Consider the following 14638-nt stretch of genomic DNA (forward strand, 5'->3'; position numbering starts at 1 on the left):
TTTTCAGGTGCTATCTGCCCTTCTGAACAATTCAACACAAATTCAGGCAATATTCTAAGATGAAGGAAGACAACTGCACTGGCTAAACTGAAAAGCAAAATGGTTTTTGGCATGCTTTGAAATATGTTGGCCTGAAAAGTCTGAATTAAAATTGTGCTCACATCCCTAATCTTAGGAATTTCTACTTCATAAGTACTTGAATTTCAAGTAGCTACAATGTGTTCCCAACATAACTATTTGTGCAACTACAGAATTAAGTCAAGTCTATGTCTGGCTCGCTTTTCTAATGAAAGACTACAATCTTGTTTTTTGAAGTTATAAAGTGTACTGTTTATAGAGAAGAAATGAAAAAATTTACACCTCACCATTATTTCTCATTTTTTGCTACAATTATTAGGTTGCTTTGTTTTCTGATAAATGTCCCTTCTCTTTTACATATGCTGATTCACCCCTCCTGGACAATCTCAGTTTCCCAGGACCACATTATTTCTCTCAAATCCCAATTAAGATGGGTCCTTTGACATTATAAACCCTTTAGAAAGTCACTTTGCACAATACAGGTCTTGAAGGGCTTATGTTTAATAGATTATATTGTCTATTTTTTTTAATCTCAAAACATCCTTTCAATATTTTCCTGCACGTTATAATTATTACATTGGATCTGTCATTATCTGTATTTATTGGCTTGTTTATGACACTTTATGGAGTGCTTTCAAGATTAATTAGCCAAAGATTGAAAACACATCTATATATATTATTTAAAACAGAATCACAGGAAGTGTCATACTGGGTTAGACAGTAGCTGCCAAAATTGGAACTGGGATATTCTGCTGATGGCAAACAATCATAAATACAAGAAATGTCACTTCTGCAAACAAAATGGAAATAATTATACAACATTTAGTGCAACACATGAGCTTTTTTTTCCCCAACAACTATTTAAGTAGTTGATCAACTGCTTTCAAAAAGCTTACTTTCAGTTAGAGACTGGTTTTTCTTCATAGACTAAAATCAGATTTCTCTTTTTCTGTGACGAAGCATCTCTGCATCCAGCTCTGGGCTCCCAGCACAGGAGGGACATGGACCTGTTGGAGTGAGTCCAGAGGAGGTCACAGAGATGCTTATTGGAATAGTTCAATTTGGAAAAGAGATTTCAGGCTGACGTAATTGCAACCTTTCAGTACATGGAGGGAGCTTACAAGAAAGCTGGAGCAGGACTATTTACAAGATTATGTGATGACAGGACAAGGGGGGATGGATTCAAACTGAAAGTGGGGAGATTTGGATAAGTCATTAGGAAGAAATTCTTTAATGTGAGGGGAGGGTGAGACACTGGAACAGGTTGTCCAGAGTAGCTGTGGATGCCTCATTGATGGAAGTATTCAAGGCCAGGCTGGATGGGAGTGTGAGTAACCTGGTCTAGAGGAAGGTGTCCCTGCCTGTGGCAGGTGGGTTAGAACTTGATAATCTTTAAGGTCCCTTCCAATCCAAACCATCCTTTGATTCTAAGATTTTTATGTATTTTATTCCTGCTGAATATGCCAGTATTTTACAGCTAACAATCTAGTAAGTTCTTAAATGTTCCAGATAAAATCACAGATTCCTACCTGTATGCTTCCCAAGCTCTGCAAGAGTGTCCTGGTACATGCTCAACATCTGATCACAGTGAGCAATTACACTTTTGCGCATGTTGTCCCAGTGAGGAGCAAGTTCTCCCAGGTCTTTAAGTTCCTGATTCCTGTACCAAAAAGTAAAAAGAGAAGACACTAATCAATTCATTGATCCATTAAGATTCATCCAAATTAATTTAAAACAAGTTTGCTACAAAACATCAGAAAGATTTCCTAATTGAAATAAAATCTGTTTTCAGAATACTTGTAAGATCTGCTTTTCATCTCTGTTTTACAAGTACACAATAAAGTATGTCAGTAGATCATGCAGTAATTTTTAAGTACAAAACTCATCTGGTACAAATGCAGTAACCTTCAAAATGAAATACTATTTCTTTCATGGAGCAAAGAAGGCTTCCAGACTCAAGAGAGCTGTGCTCAGAGCAAGTAACTTTTTGTGAAGAAATATAAACCATCATTGGAAAGAATATAAAGGTTTTTTTCCCCACAAAACTTGCAGTTGTTTTTCAGTTGTTTTTTGTTTTTAGTTGTTTTGATGCACTACTCTTTGGATACTTTCATAAATGCTTTATAAACATATTTCTAGCAGTGTTTCTACAAAAGTCAGTTTAACCAACACACCAGTCCTCACCACATTTCTTTAGCATTCAAAACAAAACATGCACACACAAAAAACCCCAACACCAGCTCCTTAAAATGTCATGACCAGCCTTACAGTGTTCATCAGGTCAAAACAGCAGTGCTATAGTAACCAAACATGTCACTAGAAATCCAAAAGGAAATCCTTTAGTAAAATATCAGTTTTCCTGGACACTCTTGAGAGCTGACCTGAGTGAAATAGAGATCATTTGAAATTCCTGCACAAACAAGCTTAGTATCCTGGGCTTTTTGTTTGGTTTTTCCTCTTGCACAGGAAGTTTCTCCTGTATCTCTCCCAAAGCCATTTGGTGGGACCTGCTTTTAAGGAAAATTAAAGATCTTTTGTCAGTCTTCAAACACCTGGAATTTTGCAGGAGAAAATGTTTACAACACAACCAGTTTTCATCATTTTCCTTGGAGCATCAAGAAGAGTGTTTCACTGCAATTCTTGGAAGTCTCCAAAAAGTCTTCCAGAGGACAGCTCTTGCATACAGAAAAATTACGTAAGAAAAAGAAAAAATGGGGGAGAAGAGGTGGAAAGAGGGAGGAAAAGACCACTGAAAACTGAGCCTGCAGCACAGGAACATAGAGTTCACTTATGTGAGTAGCAGATCTGACCATTAGACAAAAAGTCTTAAAATTAATTCTTAAACAGAAGAGCAACACACTGGTGATGTTTTCCTCATCATTATTAGCTTTGCATTAGTGTGAACAGTGTCAGAATAAGCTCCATAGGCATAACTCTGCTCCTGGTGAAGATGACAATCAAAACCAAACAGATTGCACTGGAAGCAGAATTAAAGCGTTTTATTTATACACATTCTTGAAAATGTCAACATGGAAACAAAGATTACAACACATGAACTTGTTGACAGTTTATGTTAATTATATTGTTACTTTTTGCCATTTAATTGGTCCTGAATCTGAACCAATTCAACTTTCCTCCAACAATACAAACTGGCAATGTTGTAGCATAAGAACAATCTGCCAAGAAGGGATACGAATGGATAAACCAAACATTCTCAGTGATCATTTTCATTGCCAGTTTTTAGCAGCATAACATGAGGTGTCCCTTTCAATTAAAATCTTAGGGCTTCTTTCTCAGAAAAGTGTGTAAAATTCGTCAGGGTATGCAATTTTGTTTATGTGCAGTAATAATATTTTGGCCCTTAATATTTATGGTGTCTGATTTAATAGTTTTAGCAACAATGTCTGGACGTGGCTGGCTTCCAAAACTTTACTACTCCTTCTGTATAGGAATACAGTATTCTCTCCAAGAACTATATCCCTGCCTCTGTCTAAGCTCATGCCTGGAGCTGTTGGTCTCAAACTAAAGTTAGACAACAGCGAGAATAGAAAACTTTTATCTCAGACTAAAACATCCAACCAAACCCAAAAACCTGTTTAACCAGCTGGCTATGAGTTAACTTCACTGACACCAACAGCAACAGGAAGGGGAAGCTCAAATCCCGCAATATTAATTTTAATAGGTTTTCAAGAAATATCAAATCCTACCCCCATTACTGGTGACAAGGTTGGTATTTGTTTCTTCTCAGAAACATGTACAAATCACTGAAGTAAAAATTGAGTCTTCAATATGTTGCAAAATAAGACACATCAACAATGCTTAAAGTAAGAGTACAGTACTATAGCAATCTAGAGCATATGCAGCATGGAAACTTTAAAGACTACATTGTCTGAATTTATTTTCATTTTACAATACAGCAAAATCAAAACCATTAGAAAAGAGGATTATATGACAGACACTTCCTCAGAAAATAGCCTCATAGCCCCAGTTCATATCTTTATTTCTTTTTCTGATGAAATTATAGACGAGAGAGGATTGAAATTGGATTTATGTCTTGTTTTTTTTACGGTTTGTCACTGCTGTTGTTGACTCAATACAATTCAGAGTTTTGGATGAAAAAATATTTGTCTTTTCTATATCTAAACTCCATCAACAATACTCCATAGTATCCAGCTTTATTATTATAATATGAAAGGCCTTTTCTAAAAGTAAACAGAGTGGAAAAACCATAATATTTTTCATTTTTGAAAGTGTATAGTTCATACTAATACAATTTTTTAAATTTTAAATAATATTTTAATACTTTTATGTTAACTTATTTCATTGAATAACTTTAAAAACACACTTAAACCAGTAATTGTGTCAAACAACAATTGTGCTATAAAAAAATTAATCTTTATAATAGATATTGGTTCTACAGAGGGCAAATCAGTTACTGATCCAACTTTTCAATGCATCCATGGAACTTTGAATAGCTTTTCAACTGAACAGGAAGATTACAGCAAACCCTGTGTTGTTAAAATTTATTTATCATCCCCCTACTCCAAATCTTCTTTCAAAGTCTTTTCCCGGTAATTGCTCTCATCACTGTGACAGATCTTGCGCTCTGCATCAACTTAAGCTCATCTTACAGAACAAAATCCAAGTCTTGTCTAGAGCTGTTTGTCTTTGGCTTGCTCTTCAGCTCCTCAAACTACCTCCTGGATAGTCTTTTATGTCACTGCCCAGTGCAAACTCCACCCAAGAACATGTCTGATCTTCCACTGTTTCCTGCCTTCACTAATCAGGTACATTGCTTGGTGGCCATGGCGTATTCTTCACCAGTTTGCATCTAACCAGAATGTGGATGTAAACAGTTTGCCCCAGTCCTCTTTCTCCACCTTAAATATTAGCTAATTAGGTAATTCTAAACCTGTTTTAAGTACATTTTGATTATCACATGCATTCTTTCCTTTGGTAGACTAATTATGTTCTGAGAAGTCCATTATCAAGAAATGGCTGAGAACCCAAGTCGGTTGGATTTGCCAACTCATGCCATTTTATTTTTGAGAACACCTTAGATGCATGAGTAGTAAACCACTAAAAGTACCTGAAAGAGGCACAATGAATTTCCTGTATGATTCATGTTGGTAATTTCTACTTAAACAGCTCCTGCTTTGTGCCATGCACTTTAATGACAACAGTAAAAGAAAAAGACTAGCTTGTTGCTTTAGATACAACAGCTTAGAAGTCTGAAGGAAGCATATTCAGTGCTAAAATACAACCCCCTGATTTCTGTAAGGAGTACTTTGAATGAGCGGTCAAAATCATTTGAAGGAGGTCCCAGTATTGAACTCATGTTTCTAACGAACTTGTTTCTACAAGTTCAGAACCACCAACAGTCCAGACACCATTGCAGACTGCACAATGAAAGCCTGTGGTCAGTGACAATAAATCAAAATATGTCATGGCCTACAGCTGGCCTGGGCTGGTAGGGCTCACAGTATAAATAATTCCAATTTTATAACTGAAACACATGGTGGATTTCATAATTACCTTACTTATGGAATTCGACCAGTAAGAGCAGGCCCAGGCCGTTGGGGACTCAGGCTGCTATTGGCTGGTTATCAGGGAAGGAACTGGCTCAGCCAATGAGGATTGACCTCATGGCCTCCCTATGCATATAAGGCAGTGAGATCTCAATAAAGTTGGCTGTTGCTGCATGAACACAGAGTGTCAAGTCACCTGTCACCGAAACTCTGACTAAAATAATGCAAAACATCAGCAAGATGTTAAGATGAGCAAGAGGAGTGAAAAGGGGACAATCCCTCAAGAACTTTCTTGGGTGTGATTCCTCTGTCTCGGAAAAGTAAACAGCAAAAATAGCCACTTGCATTGTTACGGACACAAATCCTGACAAATTGAAAGATGAAGTTGAAAAGATCAGTGTAATGAAAAGAAGAGGAGATAATTAAGAGAATATATGATAAAAGCACATAAACTGAAAATGCTGTATGAAGATCAAGTAGCAATTTTTTATACATACAGCTTCAAAAATCTAATGATGTGCTTCCTAGTGAAGCAAACATGACAAATTCAAAACACAGAAAATGAAGTGATTTTGGCCTCCACCAAGCAAAATTAGCTTCTGAAATCTACTTTCACAAAATATCAGAAGCAAAGAGCTTAGCAGGATTCAAAACAAGAGGAGACATTTCTGCAGATTATATGTGCAAAACTTCTGCAATATTATAACAGCATAAAAATTCTGAATATTTATCAAACAGGAGCTTTGGAGTAAATACACACCATTAGCTTTGGGATATGACTCAATCACTTATACATAAAGGAAGTTTAGAAGCTTCTTTCTAAGGAAAGGAGTACAGGAATTATTCTTCCTAACAAAGTTCACTTTAAAATGTATGGATAACCACTTAAAAAAAAAAAAAAAAAAAAAATTAAGAACAGAATCAGATAAAATTACTCTCATTTTTCTTTGCTACAAGATATGCTTCTGTGATATATAGGCAATAAACTCCAGACAAACAATATGACATTCCCCACAGAAATAAAATACAACTTTTTCACTCTATTGTTTCCAAACCAGGCAAATAATTATTATGGAGGAGTCAATAAGACAAAAAAAAAAAAAAAAAAAAAGGAAACAGAAAAAAAAGGCATGCTTTTCTTTCTCTACAAATAATTTTTTTTAGACTCTCTTGAAAACAGTTGCCATTTTTGTCTTCTTACAGAATTTCCTAAAATTATTCCAAGTTTTGGTAAGGCTGACCTGACAGGCAACTAAAAACTTCAAAGTAGGTTGTGCTTACTTTTGCATGTCCTGAACAGTTATTTAGAAACAAACAAACAAACAAACATAAAAAGAGAAAACAAAGCAGGAAAAGAGGCAAAAGAAATCCCACCAGAACCACATGAGCAAACTATCCACCCCCAAAAAAGGCAACAAATACATTTTAAAATATTTCAAAGCCTCTTTTCCTATACATGTGAGGAGAATAGACTGGGGTTTGCAAAGCCATTATAAGATTTTGTATGGTTCCTAAGAGATGAAAATTTTAAGTTCCTTTTTAATTTCTATCCACTACATGTTTTATTATAGTGTAAAAGAGTAGACAATATATAAGCTAAATTTAACTAATTTCTCCCTTCCTACTTTAAGACCATTTTGCTTCCATTCCTGCCTTTAATTTTTTCCCTACTGAACTCTATCCCTTCCTTGAATATTTTATTACTAGGGTTTATCTTTCAAAACCTCAGTATCTTCAAAGAGCATGATCATTTGGACTTAATTGTATGATTTGCATTTAATAGCAGAAGTTCATTCTACTGCATCAGTCAATTGCAGAGTCTTGAATTCAGAAATACTCAGAATGACATCTGTGGAATTTACAATTTTATCCTAAATTGTATTTTAGTAATTAGCAGTAGTGTCTAGAATTGTTTTAGGGCTTTTTTGTTTGGTTATTTTTCAATTTTGATTGCTTCACCAAAATACAGTGAAATCAGCTTTAGACAATATTGCTTCAGTTGCATGATATGAGAAAAATCATTTTATTTTCACAGTTTTCATTTAAAACTTTATTTCTTTCTTTCAGCTTGGAGTCATATATGTGGCAAGATTGATCACATTATTAATAGGACAATTACTCAACCATTCAAACATTTTCTGGGTTTCTGTTTTCTTTTTTCCCTGCAATTTATTAATCAGAGTGCATAATTCCAAGTACAGAGTGAGGATCTCTATGACACAAGCAATATCTTGTTTCTTGTGTCACACCTTATAATATAAAACTATATAAAGCTTTTTTAGTCACCCTAATGCCTTAAGTGACAGGAAGTAACAAAATTTTCCACTTCAATTTTGCATTCTTTCACCATGTTGTGGGAGGCTCTAATTTGATCAATATGGACTTCCTTAGGGCATGCTGTGCAGAAATATAACATCTAGGAATCCTAGCAGCCTTTGCTAATCGGTACTGAATGACTTCTCTGGAGTCTTAAAACCTGTGTGGATCTTGCAAAAAAAGCCTTCTCTGAGAGGGCAATCCCAATATAGAATGTAAGTTAGCATTTTATGGATTCAGCACTGTCGTCACAGGCCCCCAGCTGGGTAATAATTAGCATTGACTCCATGATTTACAGAAGGCTGATCAATCACTTTATTATACTATACTTATTAAAAAACCAAGTGCCTTTATGGACAGTTACAATACAGGTGGACCTAACTGGTCCTCCAGTCCAAACATATCACCATTGGCTTATTAAGAAATCACCCTTTGGTAAGCAAATCTTCATAACACATTCCACATGTTCACAACACCAGGTGCAGCAAGTGAAGATAAGAACTGTTTATCATTCTTTTCTCTGATCTTCTCACAGCCTTTCCCAGGAGGAAGCCTGGGAAAGTTGTGCATTGCTCCCTGTGGCCAGAGAGCTGCTGCACGCAGCACTGCTGGATAACGTTATGTAGAGGTGACTGTCACCAAAAAATCAAGTGATGTCACTCCATTCCACTGCAGTACAACTTTAAACACCCAAAATCAAAGTAAAATCCAGAAAATTTTACTCAAGTCACCTATGATAGCCCCTTTTAGGCTTTCACAGAGGCCTTATCTTCCTAAATTGGTTGTGAACCATAAAATCAAGAGGAGAGAAAATGATGTTCATTCATTACAATATTTTATCCTTTATATTATATCTTTTATTTAGTTTATAAATTAATGGGGTTTAAAACTGATCTTGACTCAGGAGGACAGTGTTTTGTAAACAGTGTTTTATAAATACTGTTTACAAAAGTCAAGCTACACTTATGTTCACATACTTACATTCCTTTATGCAGTAACCGATGAAGAGTGAGAAAAGTTTCATATCCTTTTTGATGCACAATGAGGTAAATACTGCATTTCTATGCATCTGAGCTACATTTTACTGACAGGTTTGAGAACTTTTTAAGCGTTGAAAATGAGGTACTTACAAGAATCAATCTTGTGAAAATCCTTGACTGGATAAGCATAGTAACAGTGCCTCTCTGAATGTGGTTGGTTCAAATATCGTCAAAAGTCATCATAAGTTTACCCAAAATCACTTTCATTAAATGCTATCACCTCTTATCAATACAACACTTTCACAATGCCACTGCTTGAAAACAAGTCAAGTAAATACCAACATCCAAATGTCCAAAAAACCCCAAGGCCTACTCCCAGTACATAGCATCCATGACTGGGGCTCCATTTCTCAACAGAAATTGTGTAGTAAGAGGAAGTTAAAAAAAACATGTATTTTTCAGACAGTTTGAATGTTGTCATTGTTTCAAAATGTTTCATGAAAGAAATAAAATACAGACTGCATAGATTTGCACCAATAAAAGGCCTAGTGTTGATGGGATAGGACAGTCATTTCTGATGCAGGAGAAAGCTTGCTTTGTACTCCAGAGAGGGGGTTTAAGTTCAGTAATTTATATTTGAAATTTGCTTATGAGTTGTGATGGGCCAAATTCAAGTATATATGGAATTTCCTTTCAGCCAAATCTCTTGCTGTACTGACCCAGTTACACTGGTTGCATCTACAACTGCAAGCTTCAATTATATAGGTCAATCAACTTTCTGAAAAATTATTGTAAGCTAAGACTTTTTTATAATCATTAGGTTCAAAGAACCACTTGGCTAATCTTGCATGACACATGTAAAATATCTGGACCAGATTTGTGTAAAGAAATATTAAAAACAGCAGAAAGGACTCAATGGAATACCTCAAAGAGGAAACAAAAATAATTTTGCAATAAAAACAAGCAAAGCAGACTGTATGACCTTTACTAAAACAATAAAAATTACCATATAGCTCCTAATAAAATTTCTTCCAGGGAGGCTTGAAGGATAAAAATCTTCAATTCATGCATTTCTTTAAAAACATTATTTCATGCTGAAATTCAAAGTTAAATGCCCTTACAGGTTACATATTTCAAAGCATCCTGTTGGTAAATAAAAGGGTTTGGTTAACAATGAACACTGAAGTTTTATCAAGAGATAATCAATCTTAAGAGCTGTGAGAAAAGGGAATTTAAACTACAATTTATAATGAATACTGAATAGCATTAACACTTACTTGCATATTTTTATAGGTTCAGACCTCACTATATTGAAGTCTCAAAAAAAAAAAAAAAAAAGAAACAGGCTGAGTATAAGTGGCTTCTGAGACAAAAATATTTATCCTTTTATACTCAGAGGGAAAAAGACACAAAGAAGAATACTTCAGAAGAGAATAGTCTGAAGATGGTGCAGTGTATGTTTTGTGTGAGCTCAACAGGTAATATAGAAGCATCCTCCTCACATGTTTTACTTGATTACAAGTGTAAGGACTACACAAGAACACACATCTTCTCAATTATTTTGAAAAAGAAAGCCCAGAGAAAGGTGAAGCTCCAACCCACACTCTTATATGATAGATGACACAGATACCCCTATTCCCACCATCTGCTAGTATTCTATATGTTGTTGCTCCTTTTGGTTAGTCTTACCTCCTCCTTCAGACTGCATCAATCACTTTGTTTCTCTTTCTTTCACATGCACACTTTCAACTGGGCTTGAACAGCTCAACCACATTGGCAGTCAGGGAAATCAGAGGCATTTATCTCAATCTTTGTGCAACTTTTACTTCTGTTCTTTCTCAAATCCTTATTTTAATGAAGAGAAAACCCCACCATGGTGAATTTTTACTATGAGTTTATCCAGGGAAGTGATTTTTATATGATATAACAACAAGGGCTATTACTTGCATTATGCCTTTGGAGAGAATAATGGAGTAGTAGTAAAAGTGGTTGAAGTAATCCTCTAACATTTAAAAGGCATTTACCCATGGGGCAAATGAAAATATGGGAAGTGCATGAACTGTGAGACTCAGCATAATCTATTTTTATTGCTTACTAAAAAAACCTTGCACATAAGTATTCTCAAACAAGATGAGGCCATAAATGCCTAAACACAGTACTAAATGAATAAAATAAACTATTATTACAATTCATAGGAATTTTATAACCCATCATCACCATGCATAAGTATGTATCAGTCCACTGACTTTATTAAAATCAAGATTCCAGTCTCCCACATGCTGTTCTATTGGCATATAAACATCACACAGAAGCAACAGATGGGGTGAATAAAAAAAGAAAAGAAGCTCCATACTGCAGAACAACCAACCACAACAGGAAGGAATTGCCTAAAAGTGCACAGGATGGCTTTGGGATGCAACACTAGGTCACAGCATTACTCTTACACATGAGACCAGAGGCCCATCTATGTGTTAAGTAACTTTCACGAGGAAGGAGGCAACATCTTCTACATCATCCATTATCACTGGAAGAAGAAGGCATTGTCTTCAGGGTAGCCCTGGACTACTTAAAATAAAGGTGTTTCTCCAAATTTTATCAGCACAGCTTACAAGGATTCAAGGACAGGCTGCCATTTTAATCACTGCAATGGGAAATTGGACATTCAAAGGCTTTTGGGACACCTGTGTTCCCTATTCTCCTTTTTCTCCAGGCCATACACATTGAAATGATTCTCAGACATCTCTCTGGGTTACAAGGCCAAACATTAAGGTTTCAAAAAAACATTACTTTGGTATCCTTTTCTTATGCCAACTAATTTGGATTAGCTAGAGGAATGTCATTTTTATCTCAATGTTCCTTTATTCACTATAAACTTGTCATTTTTCATTGCATAATGTTTGTCTATGTTCTTAATTCTACCCAGACACATAGCAAAACACAACACAATGTTGCTAAGCCCCCTGTTATTTCCTGATTCTTTATAAAATGTTAATGTTCCAGAATATTGATATTGTTAACCAAATGGTGGTGTTCACAGATTTAAAGTCATGACCTCACTTTAGCACAGTTCATTGCTCAGAACTTAGGAGGTCACTGGAGTCCTATTGAACAATCAATTCTGTTGCTCAGTTACAACTGAAAATTCTTAGCAGCCAGAAAGTGCCCATTTCATACTTCAAATAAATATTTTTTAGCTCATCATTTGCATGATTCCAAGTCAGAAAAATATAATTTAAATTGCTGCTTCTTCCTTACCTTCTCATATCCTCCTTTATGTGCAGATTTATTAGCTCTTTAGGAACATGGAAAGAGAGGGTAGTCTCAGTCATCTGTTCCCGAATCCGCATCCACTTGTTGTCAGAAGTAGGGAATCTATATAACTTACAAACTGGGTTTCTCAACACTGCAAAGAGGAAAAATAATATCATTGCTTTAATGTGATTGTATGACTCTGAAAATTTATCACTATAACCTGCAAAATTATTATATTATTTTCCCCCTTGCTTACAAAATTAATTTTAGAACCATTAAAATTCTACTAAAAACATTTAATATTTATTTCTTTTTTTATACCAGCATATGGAGGACAAAGTATTACTAGTACATCAATAAATCACATTTTACCAGCAGAGTAGGTAACCTTTGAATTTAGGTCCTCAAAGTAGTGAGAATGTAAATCAGAATCTCTTTTCTTACATTTAAGCTGAAGTTAGGAAAAACAGAGAGCACAAGTGAACAATGAACTCAATACAGTCACCACCATATCTTGCCACCTGCTAGAATCACTCACAATTCCAAAAAATTGCACAGGAGTCAGAGTTCAGCTGCATCATCCCCTTGACATGCACACACAAATCATTAACACAAATAGAAGGTGTTCTTCTACATTAAAGGAAACTTGAGTTTTGACCATATTAGAGTTACCTTGATCATTGATGTGGTCAAGACACTGCCACTACATAGAAATAAATGTAACAGCCCTGTCAATATGTTACAGACCCTGTTTTCAGATCACTGTTGCAACGTGACATAAGAAAATCACATTTCTTTATATTTTGGAAGATTATGTTTAAAACACATCACATTTTTTATTTTAACAGTTTTCATGTGTTGGCTACATTTCTGTTCAGATCTTTAAATGATGCCATATAATCTATTCTCTCCTTTCCATCTTTTTATGTTCTCTTTTTACCCTGCTCTTATTTTCCAGAAAGAACAAAAAGGGAAAAAGCTGAGGAAGAAAAAGTTCTGTTTCACTAGTTTGATAAGTTTACGTGGAGACAAATGATTGATTGTCATTTAACACACATGTCCACAACATCTTAACTTGGATAGAGTTTGGCTGACAGCCATCCAAATCCGCCACTGCTACCTTTCTGTCAAGCCTTCTGGTAAAAGCTGCCTTCCAGCAGGCTTCCATTGATCAGCCACTGAGTGGTCTATAACTCAGAGGAATACATTCCCCATGTGTGCTGCAGGGAAACTGCTGCTGTCAAAATGACAGCTACTAATAGACATTTCAATTCAAAACTCCTTGACACCATTAATGTTTATGTAGTCTGATTTATAGAGAATGAAAAATAAAAGGTACACAAACTGTCTCGTCTATCTAAGCAATCAGGTTTTTTAACAAAAATCCTTTAGGAAAGGCCTAAAAGAAGACCATAGATTTAAATTTACTGATAATAAACCCACTGCTGGCAACTCAAAGAAAGGACAAATGTTTAAGTGGATGTACTGCTCTATATTCCCACCACTCTTCTAAGATGTCTTTCATTGGTAGTCTTTGATGAAAAACTGTTGTTGGATTATGCCCTTTTATGATCCAGAGATGGAGCAACTGAGTTTAAAAACTTTTATTCTATTTTCCATCTAAACTTTTACTCTATTTTCAATCTCTTGGGAAGAGTGAGACAATACAGGTGTTATAATTTATACCTTTACAATCAGAAGCCAACTATTTCTTAATTACAGTACATTATAAGTGTTTCTTGCCTTTTTATAGTCATTTTATAAGCCTTTTTAGAGTCATTTTGCCTCTAGTTCTTAGTAATTTTACTTTCAAAAACTAAACTTTCACTCAGTATTGTGAAAAAAGTGAAAGAGATGCTTAATTTCTCTGACATATTAAAAAGAGCAATTTTTCTTTAGTACTAATACCCAAAATATCTCAATTTTCAAACATTTTTCCGCACACTTTTAGAGTTTAAGGATCCTCACCACACAGATTTAATTACAGAAAAAGACATCTCCAAGTCCTGTGCCTATGATCAACTTTCACCAAGTGTTTAGGCTTTTTACATCACTTGGTTAAAATATTCAGCAATGCATATTTCCTACCATCCTTCTCTTCTGCTAAGATTCTTGTAATCAATGAAATCAGTCTCATCAATAATATTAACAGTTTCTGACAATTCACAAAGCTCATGTATGGCACCAATCATCTCCAATTAACAAGGCAGGGAATGGAAATTTTAAAATGTCAGGGAGAGCTCAGGAAACAAAGGGCTAACTCAGGTCTTGCCTTAAACAGAAAACTGCCAAACCAGGTGATAATTTTGGGCCAGTATTATTTTTTTCTGTTGTGCCCCCTGTTCAGTATATTACCTAGACATTTGAAATTATGATGCCCCAAACACCAAAGATTCTTTATTTTACCTTTTCATATCTACTTCCTAAGGAGTTCATCAGGGGATTTTTTCCAAGAGCAGCCCTTAAATTCACACTCAGAATCTA

The 14638-nt window shown here is 35.3% G+C and overlaps 1 protein-coding gene across 10 annotated transcripts in view; it reads right to left on the reverse strand.

Annotated features, from left to right (window-relative positions):
• Positions 1-14638, reverse strand: part of INPP4B (inositol polyphosphate-4-phosphatase type II B) — a 312388-nt gene that overhangs the window by 91624 nt on the left and 206126 nt on the right. For 8 of the 10 annotated variants that reach the window (XR_009486134.1, XM_059843843.1, XM_059843840.1 and 5 more), the window contains 3 exons: positions 12158-12305; positions 2460-2588; positions 1608-1738 (listed from right to left, as the gene is read on the reverse strand). Coding sequence is in view for 9 of the 10 variants with exons in the window: in XM_059843843.1 (XP_059699826.1) it covers positions 1608-1738; positions 2460-2588; positions 12158-12305 (408 nt within the window). In the remaining variant the exon portion in view is untranslated. The remainder of the gene's footprint in view (positions 1-1607; positions 1739-2459; positions 2589-12157; positions 12306-14638) is intronic. The other 2 variants (XM_059843837.1, XM_059843839.1) reach the window with 2 other exon arrangements.

This window comes from Haemorhous mexicanus, chromosome 4, assembly GCF_027477595.1.
Source record: "Haemorhous mexicanus isolate bHaeMex1 chromosome 4, bHaeMex1.pri, whole genome shotgun sequence".
NCBI lineage: Eukaryota > Metazoa > Chordata > Aves > Passeriformes > Fringillidae > Haemorhous > Haemorhous mexicanus.